The sequence below is a fragment of the Hippichthys cyanospilos genome, chromosome 21, assembly GCF_059441005.1.
Source record: "Hippichthys cyanospilos isolate Australia breed blue-spotted pipefish chromosome 21, RoL_Hcya_1.0, whole genome shotgun sequence".
Lineage (NCBI taxonomy): Eukaryota > Metazoa > Chordata > Actinopteri > Syngnathiformes > Syngnathidae > Hippichthys > Hippichthys cyanospilos.
Genome location: NC_142389.1, coordinates 3,196,287 through 3,218,727, shown reverse-complemented (window position 1 = coordinate 3,218,727; position 22,441 = coordinate 3,196,287). Strand labels below are relative to the sequence as shown.

At 41.3% G+C, this 22,441-nt stretch overlaps 4 protein-coding genes across 7 annotated transcripts; 2 read left to right on the top strand and 2 right to left on the bottom strand.

Annotated features, from left to right (window-relative positions):
- Positions 1-672: 672 nt before the first annotated feature.
- On the top strand, positions 673-8,159 carry clk2a (CDC-like kinase 2a). Its single transcript, XM_088404569.1, has 13 exons — positions 673-841; positions 1,578-1,783; positions 2,153-2,462; positions 3,456-3,546; positions 4,269-4,335; positions 4,512-4,628; positions 4,896-5,062; positions 5,255-5,349; positions 5,570-5,699; positions 5,877-5,959; positions 6,459-6,538; positions 6,635-6,725; positions 6,814-8,159. Exons 2-13 carry the CDS (start codon positions 1,578-1,580, stop codon positions 7,000-7,002), a joined length of 1,626 nt encoding a protein of 541 aa, XP_088260695.1. The 5' UTR covers positions 673-841; the 3' UTR covers positions 7,003-8,159.
- A 153-nt stretch (positions 8,160-8,312) lies between these two features.
- LOC148406169 (uncharacterized) lies at positions 8,313-12,107 on the top strand. Of its 2 annotated transcripts, XM_088404572.1 has the most exons (5): positions 8,313-8,501; positions 8,875-8,967; positions 9,743-9,996; positions 10,849-10,936; positions 11,395-12,107. In XM_088404572.1, the coding sequence occupies exons 3-5, from the start codon at positions 9,782-9,784 to the stop codon at positions 11,542-11,544; spliced, it is 453 nt and encodes a 150-aa protein (XP_088260698.1). In that variant the 5' UTR covers positions 8,313-8,501; positions 8,875-8,967; positions 9,743-9,781; the 3' UTR covers positions 11,545-12,107. The 2 variants fall into 2 exon arrangements, with proteins under 2 accessions (XP_088260698.1, XP_088260697.1); XM_088404571.1 differs by lacking the exons at positions 8,313-8,501; positions 8,875-8,967 and adding an exon at positions 9,488-9,646.
- dnajc8 (DnaJ (Hsp40) homolog, subfamily C, member 8) lies at positions 11,589-14,392 on the bottom strand. The gene is made up of 9 exons (XM_088404570.1): positions 14,300-14,392; positions 13,794-13,895; positions 13,666-13,722; positions 13,488-13,554; positions 13,256-13,350; positions 13,035-13,106; positions 12,859-12,950; positions 12,404-12,479; positions 11,589-12,053 (listed from the first exon to the last, which is right to left on the bottom strand). The coding sequence occupies exons 1-9, from the start codon at positions 14,366-14,368 to the stop codon at positions 11,934-11,936; spliced, it is 750 nt and encodes a 249-aa protein (XP_088260696.1). The 5' UTR covers positions 14,369-14,392; the 3' UTR covers positions 11,589-11,933.
- Positions 14,393-14,977: 585 nt separating this feature from the next.
- hnrnpr (heterogeneous nuclear ribonucleoprotein R) lies at positions 14,978-22,435 on the bottom strand. 3 transcript variants are annotated; one of them, XR_015863994.1, is made up of 16 exons: positions 22,288-22,435; positions 21,467-21,689; positions 21,283-21,401; positions 21,112-21,219; positions 20,906-21,019; positions 20,655-20,831; positions 20,303-20,438; positions 20,011-20,216; positions 19,742-19,891; positions 19,554-19,675; positions 18,938-19,479; positions 16,780-16,842; positions 15,743-15,856; positions 15,537-15,592; positions 15,302-15,358; positions 14,978-15,220 (listed from the first exon to the last, which is right to left on the bottom strand). XR_015863994.1 is itself a non-coding variant. In XM_088405014.1 (12 exons), the coding sequence occupies exons 2-12, from the start codon at positions 21,621-21,623 to the stop codon at positions 17,196-17,198; spliced, it is 2,094 nt and encodes a 697-aa protein (XP_088261140.1). In that variant the 5' UTR covers positions 21,624-21,689; positions 22,288-22,435; the 3' UTR covers positions 16,862-17,195. The 3 variants fall into 3 exon arrangements, 2 of the variants coding, with proteins under 2 accessions (XP_088261140.1, XP_088261141.1); XM_088405014.1 differs by lacking the exons at positions 14,978-15,220; positions 15,302-15,358; positions 15,537-15,592; positions 15,743-15,856; positions 16,780-16,842 and adding an exon at positions 16,862-17,458; XM_088405015.1 differs by lacking the exons at positions 14,978-15,220; positions 15,302-15,358; positions 15,537-15,592; positions 15,743-15,856; positions 16,780-16,842 and having other exon boundaries at positions 17,901-19,479.
- Between the last annotated feature and the right edge of the window lie 6 nt (positions 22,436-22,441).

Genomic DNA, 22,441 nt, shown 5'->3' with positions numbered 1-22,441 from the left:
GGAGACACATTTTGAAAAATCTCATCCATCCACTGCACTCACTTCACTTCATTCTTAATAAATATTAACAATGTCAGACATGTTCTAAAAAATAAAATAATTATAAATACATTTATGACCACGGAAAAATATTCAACATAAAGCATCCTCTTTGGAGATCATAGTAGAGATCTATTCACAAAAATAAATCATTAACTGAATATTTGTCTACATAAAATTAGCAACGGAAAATGTCAGGCCTGTACTAAAAACAAATAATTATAAATACATATTTATTCACAAAAATATTCAACTTAATGTGTCCTCTTTTGGGATTGTAGTAGAGATCTGTTGAGAAAAATAAATCATAAACTTGACAGGTAACGAGAGGTGGCATGTGACAAGTTGGATCGAACCATTTTAGCGGGAGAATCTGGGTTTTTAAACAATTGAAATTGAACAATCTACTGAACATTCATTTTATGAACTTATGTTTTCCCGAAATATTTAATTAATTCATTAATTATTTTGAAAGTATTTTTATGTTTGTTTCATTTAAAATCTCGAGTGGTCACTGGACTTCTTTCATGTACCCCCCTAGGGTACTCGTACCCCCATTTGAGAACCGCTGATCTACAGTATTCCTTTTTAGTATGCATCAAAACCAGATTTCCCAGTTTCATGGAACGCAGCATTTGTCCTACTAGTGGTCGTTCAAACTACCTGGGCACAGCGAACATAAAGCTATATGCTAGCTACGGAGCTTGGGATACCGAGCTATTGAATATTTTATAAATGTAACAATAACGCCAGCACCACGGACTTCTTGTGGGACAAGCGTACCGGGCTCGCTGCTAAAACGGTAGGGATTCAACTAGAAGTGAAATATGTGGTTAGATAACCACATTCAGCCCAAGTGGCTAACACGAGTGCTAGCCGCTTAAGCATAGCAGCTAAGATGGCGGTCAAATTATTTACATTAGCGTCTAATAGTTCATACGTGATTATATTTTTTCCTGCCAAAACGTTACGATTGTGACTGTCTGGTAATAATGTATAACTCCGAAAACGTTTGAACATATAAATGGATGGATTGTTTGAAAGTTTCCAACAGAAGACCATACGATTTCTTCGCTTGGCAGGAAAAAAAAAGAAACAACAGTGTACACGCCAAATATTAGTTCGAACATTTAAGATTGAACAGATGTGTTTTTGACTCTTAGGTTGTTGAGATTTCAGCACCAAATCACTTTCTGTGTATGAGTCGTTCGTAGCTGATAAGATTGTGCGTTTTATTTTAGCTATTTATATGCTTTCCACGGCGTACATGGTGTCGTTTCATATCCACCCACTTTTGGCTTGCTGAACATTTTGTCTTTATGTTGCATCCCAGACAAACTAAACTACTAAAGCTTATGTGAGCTATTCCTTTTCATGAAAATCGTACTTGTCCATATTTGGGTAGAAATTGCAAATGTATTCCTTTCTCAACTTGAATGCACTTGTAGTTTCAAAGTGTCTTGCTTCAGATACAATCAAGACACAATGGGCCCTTCCCTAGACTAACTTCATGCTTGTCATTCCAAAAAACCTTCCAGATGCCTTACACCAGACGGCACACGTCCTCTGAGAGAGACAGTCGCAGCACCCACAGTGATCGTTACAGAGAAAAAGAAAAGGAAAGATGGCGCAGACACCGACACAGAAGATCACCCACATACTCTTCCAGCAGTGACAGAGACAGGGATCGGGACCGAAGGGGACGGGGACAGAGACACGATGCAAGTTACATACGTTCGAGGAGGTATGTGTCTCGTGTGTATAATCATGTTGCGTTCAATGGCCTACTTGGAATATATTTACAAGAGTATCAGTGTTCCAGACAAGACATAGTAACTATCGATGATTTGCTTTGTGAAAGGGATTACAAATGCATTAGTAGATAGCAGTTTGGAATACATCTTTTAGCAGTTGTTTATTTCATACAAAGTGATGCTTTGCAAAATGTAATAGATCCTTAGGGATCCCTCCAAGCTTCGAGAATTAATTTACTTCCTCATCAAATGTGGGACTTTTCTGACTTTCTGTTTCCACCTTGAAAAAAATCAGCATACCGTAATTATGTCCCAAACTGTCACAGACATTCCAAATGTGTTTTTGTGCTCCGGTGCAGTCGGAGCTACGACAATCGCTCAACAGAGCACCGGCCGTTTGACAGAAGATACTGCGAGGGATACAGACGATTGGATCAGAGCCGAGATCACGATCACGACCATGACAGAGAAAGGGAGGCGCACGGAATGGTCGAAAGTTACTATCCTCGCGACTTCTCGCCAAGCATGTACGACTACCGACGGGGCCGAGAAAAGGAACGGGAGCGAGACGATTCGTATCGACGGGATGAGTCGTACCGACGAAAGGGCAGCAGGCGTAAGCACAAACGAAGGCGGCGTAGAACCAGGTCCTATAGCCCATCATCCTCGGTGAGTACAGCCAGACCTGGGCGGGTCTTTAACTCTCTTAACCCTGTTTTTATTTTCTATCTATCTCTTGCGCTTAAGCTCTCTCTGCTACTTTCCCTCTCTAACCATTTGTTCTTCACAGCCCCTGGACTTGGTAAGTAGTGTATTCTTTCTGATTTGTTTTTCTTTTGCCAAAAGCATATCATTTTGCCTTCTTTTTATGTAGGTATGTCAGTTTGGGAGAACGTTTTCATTTTTATTGCCCAGAGTATTTATACATGTTCAATAGTGAACTCCTGGGTTAGTTTTTGGTATTTTTCAATTTAAAAAATAGATTTATAGAATATTTTCTCTGGTTTGTCTTTGTGTCAAGTTCAATTTTATGACTAGTCTATGAAATTGCATGGGTTACTTGTTGGGCAAAAAAGTGAAAATGTTTCACCAAAAATATAAATGCTTCATTTAGATTCCATAAGATTTGATGTTTGGACATTTTGGTATTGAAGATAGTTTTTTTATAATGCATCTTTGTATCACCACACGTCTATCCAGCGATATAGATTTGAAATGAGCAGGTCGTAACTTTCCTGCTTGCTTACATTTGGCCCCTTTTTTACTATTTACCATGTTTTGAAAGCTGACAAGACAAGTTAATTAGCTCTGATTTGAATGTTTTCTTATTTGGTTTTTGCGTTGAATGAATGGATAGATGCGCCAGCTGCGTACTTGTTTTTAAGCAGCTGTGCTTTAAAGGTGGGTGGGGGGGGAGCGGAGGACATCATGTGATCTTTGACTTGTTCCCTTGCACTATATCCCTATCGTTATATATTTTCTTCACGTGGTGTCATGCGCGAATCGCCCTATGACCACCAAACCCACCAACAACTACATCAACGCCCTCCTTCGCCCTCCTCGTCTGCCTGTGCCGCCTGACGCCACGGCTGCCCCCGAATCCCCCCATGTTCCCCTTGGTTGTGTCGTGACCTGCTGCTGGCCGTTTGGGTGTGAAAACAGCGGAGCAACAGCCGGATGCGGGCACTGAGTGTGAGGGACGACGAGGAAGGGCACCTGATCTGTCGGAGTGGGGACGTCCTGCAAGAGAGATGTACTCACTGCCACTACTCTATCGTAACCCTTCTCCATATGAGTATTAAAGCATAGAGCGTTTAATGGGAGTGCCTGATGATGATGATGCCTTGCTAGAAAGCCCTTTGCTCTAGCTGAATTAGGGTGGATTGCAAGAATGAAGATTCCGTGAGGGACTTTAGCTACGTTCTTCTTTTTTTTTTTTCCTCCTCTTCCTTTTTTTTATTGGAATTAAGCCGTGAAGCATTTTTTTGCTTCACAAGTTTCTTAAAAAAATAGAATACCACTTGCAATTGTTCCTCTGGCGCATTGCAAAAGCTAGCTAGTTTACAGATTAAAAAAAAAAAAAAATCTAATAGATGTTTTCATTTTGACATTTACAACCAACTCACATACACATACATGTACATAATTGATTTAAAAACATGCTATTGAATTTGTTTACTATGTTTACTATTTGGGCATGGGTTTGGATATGCCCACTTTTTTAAGGCTGCAAATGAGTCATGAAAGAAAAGGGGCATGTCACATACCCCCTTTTTTACCTATCATGTATCATAGTTATTATCTTAGCTTATTGTACAGTATTTCAAGCCTGCCCGATTTGAATAGGCAGCCCTGTGTAAACAGGCTAGGTTCTAGGATGCATTCGCCCCCGCAGATCCATTTGTCTAATTCTCCTGTTCTCTCTTCCCCCGCTGTCATTCCCTCTTCCCCTCCTCTCTTTGTGCTATGTTGCAGATGAGATTGTCAGTACTTTGGGTGAAGGAACCTTTGGGAGGGTGATGCAGTGCATTGATCATCGCAGGTCTTTGTCTTTTTAATGTTAAACAGTCGCCATTTAATGGAATCTGAAATATGGCATATGTCAAAATCAGCGATGCTGCTACTTTCACTTCAATTTTTTGCTTGTGTAAATGTTTAAATACTTCAAAATGCAGGTTTTACATATCGTTTGACAGATTTTTATTTTATTTTTTTAAGGGGCGCATCTAGCGTTGCTTTGAAAATTATCAAGAATGTGGAAAAGTACAAAGAAGCTGCTCGCCTGGAGATCAATGTTCTCGAGCGGATCAACGAGAAGGATCCTGAAAACAAATTGTAAGTTGTGGCTCGGCAACGTGATGCAGCAATGGAAGGCATATCATGTTTACAAGTTATACATTTGTCATGGATTATGCACGTCTTATGGTAATATTCATTGGACCTAGGATCCTTCTTTTGAAAAGCTATTTTGTGTTTGTCAGGCAATGCTTACAATTTAGTCATATTCACATCTCGGGCAGAAAAAAAACGGTCGAGCAAGTCGGTAAGCCTACAGATGTCATCAAGTCCACTTGAATTCTTGCTATGCTGTTTTTCTTGCAGCCTATGCGTGCAGATGTACGACTGGTTTGACTACCACGGTCATATGTGTATCTCCTTTGAGCTGCTTGCTCTCAGCACGTTCGATTTCCTCAAAGAAAACAACTACCTGCCCTATTCCATCGGTCAAGTCAGACACATGGCTTACCAAGTCTGTCTAGCTGTGAAGTGTAAGTTGAACTATTTTGTCATTTTCACAGAATTTGCAACAAGCCTTCATTTTCTCTATTGCTTATCCTCAATTGGGGACATGGGTGAGCTGGAGCATACCGCAGTTATAATAGTTCTGCTGATTTACCACCTAATACACGTTTTTTTTGTCTAACCAATGGCACTAAAAAAGCTATTTTTCCTCGTCACAGTTCTCCACGACAATAAGTTGACACACACAGATCTTAAGCCTGAAAACATCCTTTTTGTCAACTCGGATTTTACCATGTCCTACAATGTGGAGAAGGTGAGACTGACGTGTTTTTAATATTACTTCAGTCAACTGGTTAAGATTACACATAAATGCTAATTTTGGCAATCGTGACTTTTTTTCCCGAAGAAATGGGAAGTGTTACTGGCGCAGTCTCTATATTCGGGCCCTCACTAACTTAAGTGAATAAAGATGTGATTTTTCACATATCCCTTTTATGAGCGATATACTTAGGACCATGTTTGTTGCGCGGCAGAAACGAGAAGAACGGACGGTTAAGAGCACAGCTGTACGCGTGGTGGACTTTGGCAGCGCCACGTTCGACCATGAGCATCACAGTACCATTGTGTCCACCAGGCACTACCGAGCACCTGAGGTCATCTTAGGTGAGGATCACTCAGGATAATTCAATTGTTCTTCAGATATCCAAAAGGGAATTTTGCTTGTTGTTTTTGAATAAAGGCTTTTATTTCATGTGTGACTTTCAATTGTTTGCGATGGTATGCAGTGCACTGCGAAACATCGTTTAATATCGGTCTTTACCTCTTGTTTTTGCTGGTTAGAAATGGGTTGGAGCCATCCTTGTGATGTGTGGAGCATTGGCTGTATCCTGTTTGAGTACTACCTGGGCTTCACCTTGTTTCAGGTATTCTACAGTCTGTCAGTTACCCATACAAAATGTGTAGTAGGATATTAAGTAGGTGTCTTTTTTTTTAATAGCATATTTAATGTAAATGAAAGTAATTCAAAAGGTAGCTTTGAGTAATTTTTGACAAGAATAAAGTATGGTCTGTCTCATATTTCCAGCTTTGTTAGGTAACAACATTCTTATAAACTAGCCTGCATTGTTTTCATTCGAATCATAACGGCCATACAAGTGTAAAAAGACCTCACCGCTGTCCAATAAAATCTCAAACAAGGAATTTTTTACTCATCACGGAATGATGCTAAACATTCAGATAGAGGGAAAAAATAATGCAGCATTAGACACAGAAATCCTGGATGGAACCCTTTTCCAGAGAGCTCTTGACCCAAGACTGGAGTGAAGGGTTATTTTTCAGCAGGGCAACGACCCACTGGTCTTATATTTGGGAATTACGGTAATATATGAATATTTTGAGACAATTTAAATGTGTTTTCTTCAGACTCATGACAACAGGGAGCATTTGGCCATGATGGAGAGAATCCTTGGACCTGTGCCATCCAGAATGATTCGCAAGACGAGGTGAGTGTAACACAAGCTGGCACATCTCATACGGCGGCTTAAAAGGTCAGTCGGAATGCTTTAATACACACTCGTAATTCGGACGACCTTTCTCAGGAAGCAGAAGTATTTCTATCGCGGCCGTCTTGACTGGGATGAGAGCTCCTCAGCAGGGAAATACGTCCGGGAAAACTGCAAACCTCTGAGGGTGAGAGCAGCCGATTGGAGGAGAGAAAAACAGAGCACAGACTCCCCAAGTGACATAAGAGTAAGTTTTTTTTTTTTTCTTCTTCCAGCGATACTTGCTGTCGGAGGCGGAGGAGCACCACCAGTTGTTTGACCTCATCGAAAGCATGCTAGAGTACGAGCCCTCCAAAAGGCTGCTTCTCGCCGACTCTCTCAAGCACCCTTTCTTTGACTTTGGGGCGAGTAGCGAGGCAACGGGCAGTAAGAGCTGGGAAGCCAACCGCGACATCAGCCGGTGATCCGAAGCTGCTCCTCCAAAGTCTGGTACTGCAGGAATTTTCGGACGGGGCAGGTGAACTTTCACGGTTTCTCTTCTTCGTTATTTAAGCATGGACACCTTCCCGCGACTTCACGTTCCACCTCCGAAGCCGAACGAGGTGTGAGGAGATCTCCATTAGACTGAGTCGGTCTGTCAGTCAGGAATCTTGTGTGGTCAAAGCTTCATAAGGACAACTAGGACCAACAGACTCGTGTCCCTCAAAGTAGCCCTCTATGCAGCCCACGTCTTCCTCCTGACATCAGCTTCCTTCCGTCCAACCATGGTTCTTTATTTTGGAATATCCCAGACATCCTCAAGGGAGTTGGCACCATCTGACATCATATTGGAGAAGAAATGGAAGGTTACAAGGAAAGAAAAAAAAAAGTTTATAGTCCAGCGTCGTCACCCCTCTCAATGAGTAAGAGGCATCCATCACTTTAGGAAACATTTTGGATCCAGTTAACCATGTTCAACGGTGGCAACCTAAATGGGATTAGGAAAATGGAGCAAGTGTTTGTAAGAGTTTTTGGTCTTCCCTCATCATGAACACTCGTACCAAATTGGCAATAGATAATCTCGGCCGTGAAAACAGTACAACAATAAGATACCCTCCGCACTTGCTGTAGTCTTATTGGTTGTTAACCCCACCAAGCACGAGGAAAAGGTAACGTTTTCATGATCGTCAGCTTTATCTTTTTGTGTGACTTACTCTTTTCTTTGTACATGATACATGCATTATTTTCTACATGTGGCGGTGGCGTGTGTGAGTGTGCGTGCAACCGGGTATGACACACTGAGGTCAATGTCCTACTCTGTGATTTGTAGCTTACCCGAGCTGTAGAATTGTCTCATACTTTTAAGAACAAAAAGTATAAATTGCCTTTGCCCGGGTGCGATATCACACCTGCGGTTTTCCCCCACTGAAGCGAAGCACATGTCCTGTGGGGTGGCCAAATGAGCTGCACACAACTGTTTGATATTTATTTTTGTGTGTTTTGGGAGATAGCGTTAAAATAGGTCATTCTTCTTGCCGCCCATATATACATTGATTGTTTTGTATGAAATTAAAGCCTATAAAATTGTATATATGTATGATGATGTAGAATTAAAGTGGAAGTCCTCCTTTCCAAAGGTAAACTGTTTTTTTTTTTTATATTTGAGCACGTTCTCTCATTGTTTGATTATTGAACCAGACGTAACACATAGCAGCTGTTGGCTCTTTAGGTGATAAAATTGTCATTTCTTTTTCACCTCAGTTTTTTGGTTTGTTCTTAGAAGAGGCCTGCCTCACATCAAAACCTCCTGCAGTCTCGGCCAATCACGTTCAAGCTTATGTTAAACAAAAGAACCCGAGCGATCGCTTGATGCCCATACCTACTCAGCATTTCCTCAGTCGATGTGGACTTAAGTCCTGTCTCTTTTGGCTGATTGCAGAATCCTCCACGGCGAAATCTTCACGCATTCCCACGGGCACTGAAGGTACATCATTTTGAGTTGCACATAATTAAGATGGTCAAAAATCAATTATATATATGATAGTTTAATCATTTTTGTTAGGACCAAGTAAATGGGTTGTTTTTTGCCGCGTTGGGGGGGGTGTAGGAGAAGAAATGGCAGTAAAACATCAAAATCAGAAGTGAGTTTTCAAGTCTTTTTGGTGTGTGCAATCTCTAAAATGTTTGTTTTACAACACACGCTTCAAACAATAGAAATGACACATTAGATGTCCAAAGTAAATGAAATCTGAAGTGTGTTTTGCTATTTTTTTTCGTGCTGTCAATCCTACAATAACCTTTTTTTGACAACTGTGCAGTTAATTCAATGAATTTGACATTGTATATTCTTGCCCCAGTTCCAAATACAGGGTAGTGCTGTCACCTGGTCAGCACAGGAAGTTCCAATTTGCAACCCACGGGAGATCTACTTGGACATGTGGCCCTTTCAAGTAAGCTTCCCCATCTGTTGACGCATACCGTGCCACTTCTCAGTTGCACTGATGTCACCCACTGCCCCCATTCTTTGTCCAGTCACGAGATATAATAAGTGTATAGTTATGACATATAATGTATTGTTTTTATCAATGTGGCAGAACAAAAGATTGATACAAAAAAGCGGCTTCATTAATTTTGGTTTAAGAAATGCAGTATTTGACATGAATCCCGAATTCAAGCTGCAGTCTTTAGTTTCAAACATCAGGAGGATTTTTTTTTTTCTTTTGTCAATCTCCAAATAATTAGAAAATAATATTCAAATAAAACCTCGTTCATCATGTCGTATCGTAAACGTTGTCGAGTTTAGTGTTTTGCCAAAGAGCTTTGCTACAGCTTGCGCTTTGCCTTTATGTGGTAGGCTAAACTTGAGCTGCTTCTGTGATAAGCAAGCTCCTTATTATAACTTCTATCAGTATCAAAGGTGCTGTTGGGATGTTTTTGCTGGGCTATTCCTGCTTCCATTGTCTTGCCGTTTAATGGGATGAGCAGGATTGCGTCTTCAGATAATCCACTTTAAGAAGCGCCGAGGCCACTGGTAAAATCCTTAAAAGGAGACACACATACACACTTGAACACTGGAAGTGACTCAATCGATGGACCGCGTTCAATGAGGCGAATGAGTTCTGTGAGAAGGTAGCCGTAACTACTGATAGCTGCGTTACTGTATTTGCAATTTTTCTGCAGGATTAATTGCATTCTAATCCCGATTTTCATCCTTTCCATTTGCAGGGGAAATAGAGGTCAAAAAACTTCTGAAGACTCCTGAAAATGGATTCCATCTTGTCACTGGGGGCCCCGCTCAAACAATTCACCAGCAGTTTTCCGGTGAAGAGCAGCTCCCCACCAAACGGGGCCAAGGGCCGCAGAAGCAGTTTCGCGCGCCGCAGGAGCATCAGCAGGCGGAGAAGTCTACCCTGCGGAGCCCCCAAAGTCTCAGACTCGCACTGGCTCAGAGTATACCAGGCTGAACTGAAGAGAGAAAGGTAAAGTCATTCAATTCTTGACGCTTTTTATTAGTCGTTTTTTGGGGGGCCTGTTGTATTCTCTGTGTTTTTGTGCTTTATGTGCTTTATGTAGCATGTGAATAAGGATAATGCTGTAGTCAGTTTTTTATATATATATATATATATATATATATATATATATATATATATATATATATATATATAGGTAGAAGCCTGCTGATTAGTAGATGTAAACATAAGTGACGAGGTGAAAACAAAGTAGTTTATCCTGCATCATACGTGCTGATGTTCCTACATTGTATGCTGTAATGTGCACCAACCGAAATCAGATTCCTTTCTAAGTTTCTCTCACAGACAAAATGTTTCTTTAGGCTGCAATATTTTTATTTTTCCCAGCCCAATTATTTGACTTAACACCCCCAACTGATCTTGGGGATTCTTGCTTCTTTTGTCTCCCATTCACCCGTTTTTATTTCCTTGAAAATGTTTTATTGTTGGTGTTTTTGAAAAAGTAATCATCCAGAATTTGATTGATATAAAGGGCAAATTTCAAAAAAAAAAAAAGCCTATAGAAAAATAAACTGTGAAGTGACAAACTGAACAAAAACGGCATGGCCTGCTCTTATAGTTCCAACCCCTAGGGGGCAGCATACTTGGCTCGTTTTATGGGATTACCAGGATGTTGCAATGATACGTTAACCAAGCAAAGGGACTCAAGCCTTCTGAGTTGGAAGTTTCTACTGGCTTTGGGTTATTTATACGCGTGAGTCTGCTGAAACATTTGGCCAGACAGTCTTGGCTTAACGAGGCTCACATGAATAATCCGCTCTGCCGCGTGCTCTTCTTCTAATGATGTTGTTTGACCCAAAGGAAACGACAACAGGCCGTGCTGGCCAAGAAAAATGCTGAGCGTTGCGTCAGGAAAACGCACTTCAGAAGCCATCACTGCCTGCCAAGGGTGCGTGGCTTTTTTTTTTTGGAATAAAATATACACTATTAACACTATTTTAATTCCTTGCAAATTTCCCTAGAGTTCGTGTTGTGTTTGTAGTATAGACTGATTATTGTCTGCGCCAATCATCTGCACCGATAATAAATTTAAAACCGTATTAACTTCAGGGATCTGTTTATTCAAAATGTCATCTTAATTATAACCTAGTGGGGATATTTGAGATTTTTTTTCTTTCAAATTAAAGCAAAAATAAATCAAATATTGATGTCATTTTATATTTTTGCACTGATTTATTTACAAAAGTATATATACACACACAAATATACTTTGTAGCACATTTGCAGTAACTAGTTATTTCCTTGTGTGAATAATGCTTTAAAACGTTAAACTAGCGTGTTATGATTTCACTTATGTTTTAATTCAAGTTGCAATCCTTTTGTTGCAACTTTTTTTCCTCCTTGCAGCAAACAACAACAAGTCGAAAGGCAGCTGCAAAAAAAGAGGATTCTCTTTTCGGAGCTTTCCAGGGCCTCAGTCTGGATAGTGCCATGGGAGGCGTGAACGGATCTGCCGCCGCCGCCGCCGCGGCTGGAGACCAATGCAGCGTCATGTGACTCCTTGAGCACTTGTTAAATAAGAGGACTAAATGTTTCGCTAATCTGGCTTCATGTGGTTTATTTCAACACAAATAGTCCAATCCCAGCAGCAAGATGACATTAAGTGCAGCAATGTCAAGCAGCTGCCAAAGTGGACACAAAAGGTCATTATGGACGCCACAAAATGGAGATTGGCTACTTACGTTTTATTTTATCTACATATTTAAAAAAAAAAAAAAAAGTCACCGACCATTGTATTTCCTAGGATATAGATGATGATTTACATAAATGAGGCATTACAATCCAAGAAAATGAATGAGAAAACAAATGAACTTCAGGGGTGTATAAAGAAGGGACAGAGTTTTGCAAAAGACAGCTTGTTAAGTTAATGAAGTCCAATTTTGCCGTCATTCCCTCTGCTCCATCTTTACTTTGGGAGGCTTGAGGAAGGACCTGTTCTTCTTCTCCTTGCTCTTGCCTTTAGCCTGGAATGTCCGCCAACTGTCCACACGGCCATCTCTTGTTTCCTGTGGAGTGTTTTCATTAAAGATGGCGTTGTGCTCACGCCCTGATTCAGAACACATTCGTTCCCCCTTTCTTTTAAATAATCACCAAAAATGTTTTGAAAATAGGCTACTTGCCCCAAAAATTGAACGGAACTTATTCATGTTATGTTGGAATGTAAATCAAATGATGTGACTTATTTTGAGGACAATAGCTGCTATGATGCTAGATGACCATTAGGTGTCACTAGTGCGACTTTTTTTTTTTTTTTTGGCTAAGGCAGCGGTTGGCCGTATTGTAGCTAGTTTGTCTTATTCTGTTCAGTTTCTAGTTTTGATGACACAAAAACGCTAAAAAAAACCCATCAAATTACCTCAAAGTTTTTCTGCCATTCCCTGTCTCGCTTTGCTTTCTCTGCTGCTTCAATTTCTTCCTCTCGTGCCCTTTTCCTGCAGAAGAGAACGGAATGGGAATAGCAAAATGTTATTCTCCGATCAAATCCTTTTCGCCTTTTGATTATTCCGCTGCTAATTACAAAATCCGTTTGTGTTTTGAAGCGCCAAAACACGCGATGGAGCCCTGCGTCAAGAGTGTCTTTGCACATTTTATTTTCCCTGTAGTTCTGCAGTGGTATGATTTGCCACATCATACACAATAATTGAACATTATTTTTAGCTTTTTGTTTTATTTTTTAATCTGACATCATACCAAACAGTCACGCAAAAACGGCCCTGGTGCAGCTTCGAGCCGGATATTTAAAATCGGTCTGTTTTAAATTTGACTTACCCGACTTGGTTTATATTTCCCTCCCCCAGGCCTTGTGCTTACCTTTCATGCATGTCCTTTGCTTCTCTTTCCTTCCTCTTGATGGCCAGCTCTGCAAACAGCTTCATGGTCTGCTTATACACTGCTTGTTTGAACTGATGGAAGAGAGAATAAATGACTTATGCACACGGAAACAGAGGACAGATTTAAACATGCGCAGTTTGACAGTTGGCACTTACAACTTCAGGGTCGTCTTCTTCTACTATCTGAGATTTCCCTTCCTTCTTTAACTGTTTCTTTTTCTCTTTTACCTGTTGTGAATAATGTTGGAATGATAAACACATCTTGAATCACAATGTTCAACTCATTTAGACACTCAGAAAAAACAACAACACTTATGAGGCAAAAATGAATATGACATTCATACACACAGAGTTGTCATTTTGTCGCGTGCACTCACCATGTGCTCTATATATTCCCTTCCTGCCTGAATGACATCTAAAGCCCTCTTCTTCTGCTCTGGGTCCTGAAGGAGTTTGTATGCCTTGTCCACAGCTAGAATAAACACAAAAAAAAGATTTGATCCTGAGCAGTTATTGTAAGTGATATCAAGTTGTGCACGAAATAAAATTAATGTGTGCAATGAGATGAAATGGTTTGGCGGAGGAAAAAATGTTTAAAAGCACGCATACCTTCAAACGCTTGTTGAGCTCTGTCTGCGTCATCCTGATTTTTGTCTGGATGAACAAGGATGGATAACTGGAGTAATACAAGTAAGTCTTGGTTAGGAAGACGAAAATAGATGCACCGCATTGCACCTTAAAAGACTACAATCGCATCGAACGAATCATTTGAGCGCGTTTTGCTTACTGCTCTGAATCGTTTCTTCAAGTCGATATCTGTCGCGTCTGGATCAATTTGCAGAACCTAGGCATGCGAATTGGCATTTAAACAAAAAACAATTCATGCAAAACATAAACATTTGAAGCATGTTCTACCTCGAAGGGGTTAAGATTAAAATAGGACGAGCCAGGCCTGAGCAGTCGATCTATCTGCTGCTTCGACGTTAACACCGAGTCTCTTTTCTCAATCTGTTTCACCTGTAAAATACAATTTAAAATGTCCTTGCATTAAAAATGATCCAAAGTCTGACAAAGTCTGACAAAGACCAAAAATCACTCCAAAATATCCAAGACTTTTGTCAACACTGAGCGAGGAGTCATCGATCGAACGTGACCAAACACAGTTACTCTGCACCATTTCGTTACACTGAACACACACGTAAATAAGAATGCGCACAAAACCGTGCACAATTATTTACTATCTGTGATATAATAATACGAAAGACAACATACTCCGTTAGCAATGTTCAGCTCATCGCTAGCTATGACTCACGCATGCGCGAGTCCCCGCGGGTTTATATCCATAAGCAGCGTAGTTGCACATGCTTTATGTGATTACAATAACAACATATCAAACGATAAGCGCTTGATTTTCACCATACCTCCGAGTAAAAGCTTTGAAATAAATCATCGGAAGTAGCCTGTGAAGACTCTCCGTCGGTAGCCGCCATCTTCGCCCTGATTTACGGTGGACGTAAAAACGTCACGTGATCAAGTCGTTTACGCCCCATGCGCGCCATATTTAGTATTCTTTGACGGGTATCGTTGATATAGTTATCTTTTTAGCTTGTTTGAGAGAAAAACTGCAATGTATGGAAACATTTACGGCAAGGAGTTTAAAAACACACGTATAGTCTGGGTTTTTCAAACGAACGCATTTAGTTTTAGTTTTTAAGCCTTTTGATACTTTTTAGTATATGCTGTATTGATAAACCTATTTTTGTGTGATTTTTTTTTAAAGTTTTTGCCGAACACTAGCAGTAGAGCTTTATTCCTAGCAAGGCCCCTGGACTAAGATTTAACCATCACCAACATATCATATGTGAATTAGCATACAGCATGCTAGATCAAGCTAAATTTAAATTTAATCAATCTTGAGAGTCAATTACACTTGATGCACTATAGCACCCCCTGCTGGCCAGGAAACAAAACTTGCATTTGTCAAATATATCGCCTCATGGAGGCTTGTGTGCACTTGTCAGTGCTTCTCAATTATATTTTGCCAAGCCCCCACCATATTGTTTGAGAAGCACTTAAGTGAACAGACTTTTACACACCAATCCTGGCACAGTTCATTTTTATTTTTGCAGTTTTATCAGTAAGTTACATCATCCAAAAAAATGCTGACAGCTTAAGATCACTTGCACCAACAAAATAAATAGGAACATGGGTAAACATTTATCATTTGATTCAATAAAATTTCACTGCATTATATTACAAAGATGAATGCACTTTGCAGAAGCTGGCAGTGACGTTTGCCTGATGCTCAAAGTTGGTTGGGATGGGCACCATCTTGCCAGTGACTATCAAGAAAAGCAGAATAAAAACACAGATTTTATTCCTGTGTAACAGAAAGACATTTCCCTTATTTGGACTTTCCTTACCGATTCAGTCCATCTATTGTGAAGTAGGACACTTTCATGCACCATCTGGAACGTTTTCTACACGAAAAAAAAAGGCATGTTAACAATTGTCAGATGATGTACATCTTTCTACATGTCCCCCAATATTTCCATGTGAAATGTACTGTAAACAGCCACATTATATGCTTCATTTCACATTTAAATAAATTGGAATTGTGCAGTCGGAACTGCATCTTAACTCCAAAGTACATCTTACCAATTAGACTCATCTGCTTGCAAACATCCTTCATATGAATCCAAGCGCTTTTTCGCCTGGTGACAAAAGGCACACAAAAACAAGACATTATGAGGTTACGCTTTAAAAAAACAAAACAAAAACAAAAAACACTGAATGTCATATGAATCAGTGTTAACGGAATGTACCAAGATTTAACATAACTCGGGCTCAATCTACAAATTTACCTGCGCAGCCCACTTCCGCCACCTTGTGGCGTCACGGAGTAAATGTGCGCCAGAGCCATTGTTTCAACGGCAGTCCATTTTAGCCACAACGTCATCGTGAATCCCAAGTGAAAACTGAGCAAATACAAAACAGCTCATTTAGTTCCCATTTACCTAATAAAATAATGATTTCCTCGCAAGTGAAGAGAAACATTAAATGCAGCAATTCATAAAGGATAAACGGCGACAGCTGAGGTAATGGCGTTCCCTAGCGGCTAAACAGGAAAATGCACCTCATCCCCAATTGAAATCTTTCTCTGTGCAGGTGCTTGCCACACAATGGAGATGCACTTTAACCCTTTCGCTCCCGTTGGGACAATGCATCCCGCAGCTTTCGAAAAAATGGCAGTGGGTTTTGGAGTTGGGGACCCATTTTTGGAAAGCAAGTTTTCCAAGGACCCCCACTGCAAATGTCTGACAGTTTCAAAATTATATTTTCACGTTTTGTTTTTTTAAGAGTTCAGACGTTCAATCCCAGATACTTAAGTATTGATTTTAGTTCTTAAGCAATTAGGATTTAATCTAACTCTTAAAAATGTGAAAATACATCCCTGACATTGAGTGAGTTTTAATATAAAATAAAATGAAATTAACACAAATATACCTTCTTTTATTATTAAAACCCAAATTATTTCACGGAGCCCACTTTGAGAACGACTGGTCTGTGGGATATACAGTCCCCTGTGGCATTTCTTGTTGGAAAGTGGGAATCTAAAAAATAAAAATTTCCAAGTATCCTACACTTATAAACAATATACGCCATAATTAAAAAAAAAAAAAAAAACGAGTGGCGAAAGGGTTAAACAATCCAATTAGGTCTCAATGATTTGAAAGGTTCAACTTTTCGGCTCACCCAATTGCAGTCGTCTTAAAAAACAAACAAAAACCAGAAATGAAAAGACAGCGATAAGGAAAAGCGGGAGGAGGAAAAAAAAAAAAAAGCATAATGACGGCGAGATCACAAAAAAGGTACAGGAGGGGAGACTAGGCAAGCTCACCCTGGAGTACCGTTCAGGTGAGTTCTTCACTCTAGCGCTGCGGCTCTCTCAGTGTTCCTCCACCTGGGCGGGTTGGAATAAGAGGACAGTCACGTCAAACTAAAGACAGCGCAAAGCGCACGAATCAAAAGGCAATCGCGAGCGTATTGATTCTGAAGAAGGTGTGAATTTTGCAGAATTGAACCCTTTTGAGAGGTCAGATCCGTGGAAGTCTTCAAAGGGAGCGCAGGAGCACATTCGAAGATTGCGTCACGAATCGAGAGACGTTTAATGCGTGGGCTAGTCTGCAATCATCAAAACTCACATTTGCCTAGCGCCGTTATGTGGACGGATGTACAGTGTTTTTAAAAAAAGAAGAATGACCTCGCCATGAAAACGAATTAAAGTATACAAACCCATTTGGAAAGAAAAAGTCATCAGAAATGCATCAACTTAATTCCCTGCCAGCCCCAGTTAAAATGGATTTGACGTCTATAATCGTCAATGGCAGTGAATGAGTTAAACACCCGCTTCCCCGCAAAAATAAAAATCAACATTTTGCCAAAAAACAAACCCGTTAAAACACTTTTCGTGAGGGGGAATCTGCAAGTTTCTATTTTCCCAACCCAACAGTTGAAGCAAATTAAAATGAAGATGTAGCGTCTTGTTTTGCCATCTCTCCATTTGATGCAGTTGCAACCTACAAGAAAGAGTGGAAATTAAACTCATCAATAAAGGCACACGTTGCGTCGTTAGATTACTGACGTCCCGATAAATGGGCTGCGGGGGTGTTTCCAAAAGTTATTGTGGATTCGGTCTTGTGTTACGTGGAATTGCACTGACCGCTTAGTTAAAAAAAAAAAAGTACCGAAGAAGTTGAGGTCTATAATACACCCACTGTACATCCATACACACAAAGGACTTGGATTGTTTGGTACTGCTGTGATGACAAAAAAAAATCTTAGCACAAAGGTTAAATTCAGTATTGTATTCAAACAATCGTCCCGGTTGCGCGTAGCGATCGCAGCCTTCATATTGTCCTTGCGGCAAAAGAATTACAAGGTCTTCATCCCAATGTGACAACTGAGCTGGATCTTTAATTGTGTGGGCTGGATGAAAAAGATTGAATTTGAGAATTTGACTGATTTGATTCTCAGCTGAGTTTTATTGAAACGGAACAAACGTAGAAGTTATAAATACAAGTAACATCAGAGAACAAACCGCTATTGGCTCTTAAGGTGAAGCCAGACCAAATTCTATTGGGCAATTTGAAAGAAAACAGGAAATGATGCTATCAATTCAAATCAACCAAAAGTCACAATTTGATGCTCTCTAGAAACGCTAAGCATACACTTACAAAATGTCTATTTCTTCCTTTGTGGATTCTTTTCTCCACCTTTGCAAAAGATAAAAAAAAGAAAAACTTCTGAAGCTCTACCCATAAGCATTTATATACAAGCAAGTCCCTAAGCAACCTATGATTCTTAAAATACATCAGGCATGTATGCGGCAGACACAGGTGGTGCAATCACTGTTGTTGGTTTTTTTATTTGTTTTTTTTTTTGCACACGCCACTTTTAAAGTCGAGGACTGTGTATGGCTACAATTCACATATGGCGTCTTGTCAATTTTATAGTATCCAATTACAGCTGTGTCACACCACTGACTCGCCTAGTGTATTTTTGCTTTGAGAAGCACAAAGGGAGTACAAGAGGGGGGAGGAGAAGGGGCATGGGCACAAAAGTCCATTTTTGGTTGTTTTTTTTTGTGGGGGGGGGGGTCAACTACTTACAATGAATGTTCACTTTGGGTCATGATCATTTAGCCTTTAGGTGGTCAGAATGCCAAAGTACATATGACTAATTGGGTTGGGGGGGGGGGGGGGGGTCTTAGTTGTTCACAATTTATGTTTAATTTATTCTTAAACCTTTCCAAGTACATGGAATCATGTCAAGCCAATTCCGGGGGCCTTTTTTCTTTTCATTCAACAAGAAACAGATTTGTAATTAATGAGGGGTAGTGGGGGAAAAAAAAAACAAAAGTCAATCAACAAAATATAGCCAATCAAATTGCCGTTGTTGCTGTCTCATAGCCAAAATCTCGTGGTGTCTTTACTTCCACTGTTGCCCATAAGAATCCTGTGAAAACTCCATGGTGTCATTACTGTAACCATAGTTACCGGAATAGTCGGCCCCTTGCTGCAGGGGCTGCTGGGCGATGGGCTGGGACCCCCAGTTCTGCTGGTTGTTGGTCTGGCGGCGCTTGGAGTCGGGCTGGTTAAACACATCGGCCTTCCTCTTGCCTCCGACATTTCCCCCGCGATTGCCCCTGGCGCCGCGCGGGCCGCGGCCCCTCTGCGGCTGGAACGGGGTCCCCCGCCCGCCTCTGCCGCCCCTCGGCGCTCCTCCCAGGGGCGGCCCTCTCTGGGAGTAGCCCCCCCTGGCTCGGGTCGGCGGCGCGCCGCGGGCCCTGGATGCGGGGGGGCCGCCCCGGCCAGGACGGGCGCCGCGCCCCCTGCTGCTGTACACGTCTTCGTAGCTGTAATAAGGGTCTTCGTAGCCACCGCGGTAATCGTGGTAGTCGTAGCCATAGTAGTCATCGTAATAGTCTTCGTAGACGTAGTAATCTGTTGGATAAGAATAGCCCCCGCGGCCACCGCGCCCTCTGCCGCGCCCTAATGGCGGCACGCGTGAAGGTGGGTAGTAATAGTAGTCTTCATACCTATAAAGACAAAGACAAGATTGACTTGTTAGCAGAGATCAAGTCGGGCGGGGTGCCGGATCTTTCAATCTCACCCAGTAGTCCTGGAGGTCTGCCGGGCCGCTTGGCGCTCTTTCCTCTTCTTATCCGGAGGTTTGGCTAAGACTATCTCGATTTCGTCCCCGCCGAGCTCCTTCCCGTTCATCTCATCCATGGCCTGTGCGGAATTTGGAGAGTTCGTCTCAAAAAACAAAACGCGGCGCTCCGAGCGCCGCCCGCTCACCTTCACGGCGGCGTCCCTGTCTTCGAAATGAACGAAAGCGTAGTCTTTCAATTTCTTCACTCGCTCCAGCTTTCCAAACTGAGAGAAGGTTTTTTCCAGGAGCTCTTCGGTCACTGCGGTGGCAAGCTTCCTCACAAAGAGCACTTTCACCTGAACCACAAACAAATGTTTCACCACACTAACTCAACATCGTTCATGAATTTTGTATTACTGTTATTTTTTTTAGGTGCAACTTGGCCTTGGGTTATCTCGAAGAAGAGCTTACGAACCTTGGCCATGACTTCAGGGTCTGGCTCAGCGACTGGGTCCGCCCACTCCACCGTTACCGGATTCCCCCACACTTTGACTTTGCCGCTCATGAGGCGGCGGCGGGCCTGCGCGGCAGCTTTGTGGTCCTCATACTCCAGGAAGCAAAAGCCTCGGTTCTTCTTCTTGTCGTCTGGCTGGTGGTACAAGATCACTTCTTGAAGACCCTCTGAGAAAAGGCAGGCAAAACATTATATTTATTTCATGATTCTTTGCAAGACAAGACATATCCGCATCTGTGACCCTGAAACCAACCTGTAACTTTGCCAAAGTCTTCCAAAATGTTTTCTCGAGTCTTGCTCTTTGGAATGGAGCCAACAAACAGCCGATTGTTGGCAACAGATATGCACACTCCCAAGTACTTGCCAGGGCGGATTTCATAGTTATCACACTGGAATGAATATGAAAAAAGAAAGTCACAGACTACCATTTACAAGCATTCAAAAACGAGTACCTACTCCCATTGAACTAATTGCGATGTCGACTATGTTTGATTGCCACTTACAACTATCAAAGCCTTTCAAGCTGCCTAAGTCTTCGTTAGACATGCGTCAAACCTTATTACAACGTTGATGTATTTTGCCTGAGATGCCGCCTTCATACTTACAAGTTTCACAGCCTTTTGTGCGTCATCCTTATTGCAGAAGGTGATGAAGGCATAACCTCGGTTTTGACCAGAAAGTGGGTCCATCATTAACCTGAGGTCCCAGATGGGTCCGGCAGACTCAAAGAGAGGAACCAGCTCATCTTCATACAAGTCCCTTGGGATCTTTCCCACAAACACCTGCCAATGAAATAAAGAAAATATTTGTACAAAAAACCCTCCCTAAACACTGAAAAAATGTATTTACAATTTACCTCTGTTCCAATTCCTGGTTGTACGCCTGTGAAAACCGTCTCGGGTGGGGGGCCTCCATATTTCCTCTGACCTGTAGTGACATCTAAAGTGTATCCTGTCTGCTCTAAAAGTGCCTGAAGTTGAAAAAAACAAAAAACAAAACATTAAATCAGGTTGCATGATGAGAACTAAATGTTTACAGCAAACCTCTGGGAAAATGCCATACTTTTATTTTTGTCTCATCTGGCCCTTTGGTGGACTCTTGTACTTTGCTACCTTGCTTCTCTCTCTGTCGGTAAGTTTTCATCACTCCACAAAGGAAAGCACTTTTATTCTGGGAGAAATAGAAGACCAACAGTAAAGAAAACATTCAAAGAGTCTCAATTTGTATCCTTACCTGTACATGAGAAAGATCACTCTCTCTGAACTGCTGTAACACAGCGAGCGCTCCCTCCTCACTGAACTCCCGTAGGGCGTCGATGGCCCTCTCGTCCAATTCAGCGTACGACACCAAGCCTTGGATTCCAACAGAACAGTTAGTTTCATCACACTTGGAAAAACAAAAGATGGAGAAAACCCACCTGTCTGGAAGATGTTATCTAAATTCTCAGCAACAACCTGTGAGAGTCCTGCATTGATGAGTGTCTGGTAGTTCTCTGTGAGGGGTCCTGTAACTTCCATGGGTTCTTCTTCCGCCTTCAGAAGGGCAGAACTACCGTTTACTTCAGTGGCAGCCATTTTCCCGATTCAAAATTAATTGAATTGGGATACTTCAGTGAGGGTTGTTCTCCTCACACAAGTTTGCTGTGATGGAAGGGACACAATGGCATTATCATCAAATACACTAATTAAGATACAGTGAGGGAGCTTTGCAACAGTTTTTAACCGAGCCTAAATACACAAATAAGTGCTGTTACGGATTTAAAGTATGTAAACAAAATGTTCTCTGCAGCTCCTCATCCTACAGGGAAGTTACCGTTGAGCATCGTTAAGAAAAACTTAACTTAAACTGACATTTAAAAGGGAAAAACGAAAATCTGCAATGTTGGATATAGTTTTCATAAGTGATGTCAACATTTCATGTAATTTGCATTACTTGCGTTACGATTTCTTCACCAAGGTAAATACCCGCTGTCCCGCCCCTCGCTATCAGCTAGCTAACAGCCGAGGCGAAAAACTCGATTTTGACTACTTCCAGAGACTTGCGTCCACAAGATAATTTCAAACAATATCCAGACCTTTAAGATCATTAAAGTTATGCATGTTTGATCCCGTATGTTAGCTTAATATGTAGCGAGCATAAGATGTAATATGAAGGCCGCGCCGTACAAATACTGTATATTCCCTTTTATAACACACGCCAGCCGTAAAAGCGGCAGAACAAATAGTTAGCAACACTTACCGGCGTGATTCCGAAAATTAAATCTAGTGGGGATTTAAATGTGAAACAACTAAGGTGTCTGGAGAGGGGGAAAAACAACTAGTAATAAAAATGTTTTTGTGTCGAATCGACGAGACCAATTCCCAGACAGCCAGTCTCGTCGGCGGTGAGCGAG